Source organism: Penaeus chinensis, chromosome 21, assembly GCF_019202785.1.
Source record: "Penaeus chinensis breed Huanghai No. 1 chromosome 21, ASM1920278v2, whole genome shotgun sequence".
NCBI lineage: Eukaryota > Metazoa > Arthropoda > Malacostraca > Decapoda > Penaeidae > Penaeus > Penaeus chinensis.
Genome location: NC_061839.1, coordinates 18,435,552 through 18,440,551, shown reverse-complemented (window position 1 = coordinate 18,440,551; position 5,000 = coordinate 18,435,552). Strand labels below are relative to the sequence as shown.

Below are 5,000 nucleotides of genomic sequence, written 5' to 3'. Positions count from 1 at the left end.
ATTATTACTATATGGATTTCCAAGAGGTAAATATTAGTTTTAGTTAAGTGTTAACTTTGAAATGTGGCAACAATATGAGTCATAGACAAATTTTGGAGTCGTAAGACTTTTTAGGATAGTCCTTAAGAAAGAAAGAAAATTCCATGACTTTCATGAATACCACTCCAAGTACTTCTTTAGCTATACAAAAAATTCAGTAATTCAGTAAAGGAACTGGATCTGTCACTGACAACAAAATTATGAGTAATTCTTTAAAAATAACAAGCATTATGTTGGCTCAGTATTGATCTGTGTTCACTATTCCAAAAGATCCAGTGCTGACACCAAATACATTGCTTGCTGATATGGAAAATATCAAGGAACCCATAAAAGAGCCTCAGAGTTTTATGAGCCTAATATAAATATAGCCGGAGGTATCAAGTAGAGCTGTAGTTAGACCAGACTACTACTTAACCCCTTCCTGATGTGTCACGCCCTGAGGCGTCATAACAAACCGCTCGATCTGTGGCATGAGGCTGTACATCGTGGCGGAGCGCCAAAGCTACGAGCCAGTGATTCGGCTTGATGTACTGAACTTCCACGCTCAAAGTCGGCACGTTGCCATTGATCTCCAGCGCATAGAGTTTTATTTTTTATTTTTTTTCTTCACCCATCACCAAGGGGTTAAATAATGACCTGCATATCACTCAAATACTGGTAGTATAATCACAGAAATATATGTTTAAAGAGGCCTAAGTATCTTGATGAGCAAGTAACGTCCACTTTGGCCAAACATCAAGAATCTTGTATATATATCAAAGATAATGTGTGTCAGGATACCCAAATATATCCAGTTACCTGGATACTCTAAACTTTTAAGACCTTTTTCATGATCTAGTTGTAGATATCAAAGCTGGACTACTACAACTAGTTCTGGTCCCCCTCAAAAAGGTAAATTTTCAAGTCCAGGTCATTTCCTTGGAAAAAAATTTAAACATTAGAAAAACCCACATTTTGTAACATAAACAGGGAAGATTTACGAATATCTACTCTATATCAGATTCATCTTAAAATGGTAACTTTCAATTAAATCTTTATCAGATTTACTTGCAACATGTAATTAGAAGGAAGTTCTTAACAATGAAAAGAATGGTATATTGTCACTAAACCATGTATGAATACAATGCTCATGTTGGATTTGCAGTCAGCAATACACTACCAAATGCAGAACAAAATTAATGCTAGTTTAATCAATAAATCAATAAACCACACCTTTTCAACTCTGCTTTGGAAGAACACAATTTTTTTGCTATGTATGTCACTTCAGACAAAATAAATTCAACTTATGGCCTTGTTTACAGTGATGTTAATCATTTTGCTTGTCCTCTATTACCAGAAATGTTAGCCATCTTCACTTGTAGCATTAAATTAGATTGGGTCAGAGTTATGCTATGCCTAGAAATTATAAGCAATAAAATGATAGACAACAAAACAGCAACAAAAAACAACCCTAATACTTTACATTCATACACCCAAGTATATTGAGGAAACACTAAATATATCTACATCCTCCCTGATATATGAAGTACAAACTACCATCCAGTTCCTCGCTGTTGTTTCCAAATGCTCAAATCTCGAGAGGTGTAAAGCCATGCTCCAACATAAGCTGCTCCCTCAACCATGTTGCAGTCTATCACCTGACCTTTTCCTGCAATCATGGCAATAACTAACTGCTACTATTTAAAAAAAGAAAGAAAGAATGAAAGAAAGAATGAAACAAAGAAAGAAAAAGAAAGAATGAAGACGTTTCATTTTATATTCTAAACATCCCAAGATAATATATATAATATGGAGTATGACATATATGAATGAAGAGACTTATTTATGAATGATAATACTTTATGTACTTATATTTTCCTCCCCATCTAATGTACTAATTCGATTCATGCTCCAATGTTAATATTTTCATTATCATTTTCATTAATTTATCATCATTAATATCTCCTATAAACTTTCTCTTCTTGTGGAGCTGGAAACAAGAAAGTAGACTACAATTTACTATGTAGAGAAAATATGTAGCCTCAGCTGCTTTACACTGAAAATTAGCATAGCATGATATCTTTTAACATTAATGCCAACTTAATTGTACAGACCTGATCGACTGCGTTCTAGCAATGCCAGAGCAATCCCCAGGGAACACATGAGGCCACCACCGGCAAAATCGGCTAGAAGGTTGATAGGGGGTGTTGGTGGCCCATCTTTCCGACCCAACATAGACAGTAAACCTGTAAAATCATTGCAGTAGTAGAAAAAAAAAGTAAATTAGCAAATTAAACATTTACAAAAATAAAATATGTAATTTGAAAGATCAAGTATATATATATAGAAAAACACATATCTCCTATACAGAAAAATACCTTTGAAAGTTCTGGTCAATAATTTAATTGAAATTCAGCCAATATTAATTCATGAAATATATTTTTTTCTGTGACCAATCAAACTATGTTGAATTAATCTAAACCTTTAAAAGACATTTTTGTACATGATGAAAATAACAAATATTTTTTTTTAACAAAAAACATATATCAAACATACACCTTTTACTGTAGTGTTTTCAAAACAAATATTTCAAAAATATATATTCTGTTGATTAATTGATAAATTATAAGAAATTTATTTCTGTTGATGTTAAAATTCTTACTCCTGATTCGATTTCTACCATTTTATTGCTTAAAAATATAAATAGATAAAGTTACTTCTGTAACATTTTCACATAATTTTTTTTCTTTCTTTCTGCTTTCTGTTGCCATGTACTCAAAATGAAGCCATTTGTGGCAATCAGTAATGCATTCATATATATGATTTTCAGTGAATCAAATTTTTAAGTAATGCTCATTTGGTATCCCGAATACACTGATGACATTAGCATTTATAACACTTATAGATACAAAAATTTGCAGTTCGGTGGTACACTTATCTCAAAATTGGCATTTTTTTTTTTTTTTTTTACATTGGCCCTTCTAGCATTTGGCCTGAGAAATGAGCTCTCACATTAAGTAAAATTCTCACTAGAAGACTGGGTATGATATCAATAACATATCAATAAAATTAAATTTATCAGTAGAGCAAGTATCTGATTTAAAAGCAGTTTGGGGCGGAGAAAAGTTTTAGAAGTCAGACCAGTAAAAACTTATGAATATATCACAGTATGCTTTTAAGCTTTGATGACCTATCCAATAACAACTGAAATTCACTGGCTAAGTATGAACATGGGGCTACAACCAGGGGATAGTATCAAGACAAAAGGTCCAGAATCAATACATTAAGAACTGACTTGAACTTGTTCCTCTTTTTCCCACAATTATTCATTGAAAGGCTCCTACAGATTAAATTAAATAGACATGATGGAATGCTTGATGAATGTAAATTAGCTTGAAATTATAGACCATACTTTCTTTTGTATTTTTAATAAAATAACTCCACTCTATATATAACATGGTGAACATGTTACTATCAATATAACTAAAGCACTACTGGTCTGCCCAGAAAAATATAAAAAGGTTTGGTTAGATCTTTTGTAGTTCAATTAGATGCCCATCACTTATTAAAATGATGGGCACACACTTCAACACACTGAAGTACAAACCAGTGTATGGACAGACCTGAGATTGCAACATAATTTATGTCGTGTCCTGCCATGTCGGCGTATGGTCCAGCCTGTCCGAACCCTGTCAGCCTTGCATATATCAGTCCTGGGTTATCCTTCATTAGTTCTTTGGGGCCAAGACCAATCTTCTCCATCACACCTATAGAAATTATTTGGATGTAAAAAAGAAGGATGTGATAAATGAAAAGTAGGAAGAAGAACTAAAGGATGGAAGAAAGCAAGGAAGGGGAGGAAGAAGGAGAGAAAAGGAAGAACAGGAAGTGAATATTCAGATAAAGAAAAACAGGAATGCTGGGTCTCTCACTGCACTTTCCTTCCTGTCTTGCAATCATTAGTATCCCTAGAGTCACTCTTTCATAATCTGTGAATTATTTTCCAATATAGCTAATCACTGTAATTTATAATTTTTATTCTCTATCTCTTAACACTGAAATATGACAAGAACACTAAATGCTCCTTAGCATAAAAAAATCTATAAAGTCATCAATCATAAACCAAGCATAAAAAAATCAAAACATTTTACTCAATCTATAATTTCAAATTTTTAACATAAAACTTAGCTTTTTTTCAATAGACAGTAATATTCAGAGTTACATACATGGCTCCACAAGTACTAGGTCACCAATGAGCCAATTACAAGTACAACCTGTCTCACCTGTTTAGCCTTTTCCTTGATTTTCAAAAATATTTTCTGGTATCTAATATTGCTGTTAATAATGTCAACAACACTATGATAATTATAATGTCTCTAATAAAAATTGCAGCACTGATATTGATAGCATTACGTAAAAAAAAAAAGTGTTTTCCCCACAAATTCAAGAAAAGGTGAGGTCACAAGGTTTGCTAATTCACTCCTTTGTGACTAAGCACTTGCAGAGTCATCTAAGTGCAGGGACATTTCTTAAAGCAATACTACAATGCAACATTTCCTGAAGATTTTGTGTTAAACTAACGCAAACAAATTTTCTTACCTCTCCGATATGGCTCAATAAGAACATCTGCGCCTTTGCATAATTTCTTGACAATCCCTATTCCTTCAGGTTTCTTCAAGTCAACGGCAAGGGAGCGCTTTCCTCTGCATAGCCTGTCCATATCTGGTGCTTTGGGCTGCAAAAATTGAAGTCAAAAGAGGCTGTTGGGCAAAATTATGTTTAATCTTGAAAAAGAGTTTAGACTTCAACAAATTTTAAGATCTATATTATATATTTTGTTCTGTATGTCACTGCAGTGTTTTAATTACTGAAATTATAATTGGATTGTAGTTCATAATTATCCAAAAATGTACATAGACAAATACAGTAGGTTGAATAATGAGAAAAATAAAGGAAGATGAGAAGGTGAAAATAAAGGAAAA

The 5,000-nt window shown here is 32.9% G+C and overlaps 1 protein-coding gene across 4 annotated transcripts in view; it reads right to left on the bottom strand.

Annotated features, from left to right (window-relative positions):
• Window positions 1-5,000, bottom strand: part of LOC125036489 (alpha-methylacyl-CoA racemase-like) — an 8,887-nt gene that overhangs the window by 2,309 nt on the left and 1,578 nt on the right. For 3 of the 4 annotated variants that reach the window (XM_047629110.1, XM_047629114.1, XM_047629112.1), the window contains 3 exons: window positions 4,618-4,753; window positions 3,642-3,785; window positions 2,133-2,264 (listed from right to left, as the gene is read on the bottom strand). In XM_047629110.1, coding sequence (XP_047485066.1) covers window positions 2,133-2,264; window positions 3,642-3,785; window positions 4,618-4,753 — 412 coding nt within the window. Of the gene's footprint in view, window positions 1-1,575; window positions 1,688-2,132; window positions 2,265-3,641; window positions 3,786-4,617; window positions 4,754-5,000 lie in introns of all 4 variants that reach the window. The other variant, XM_047629111.1, reaches the window with a different exon arrangement.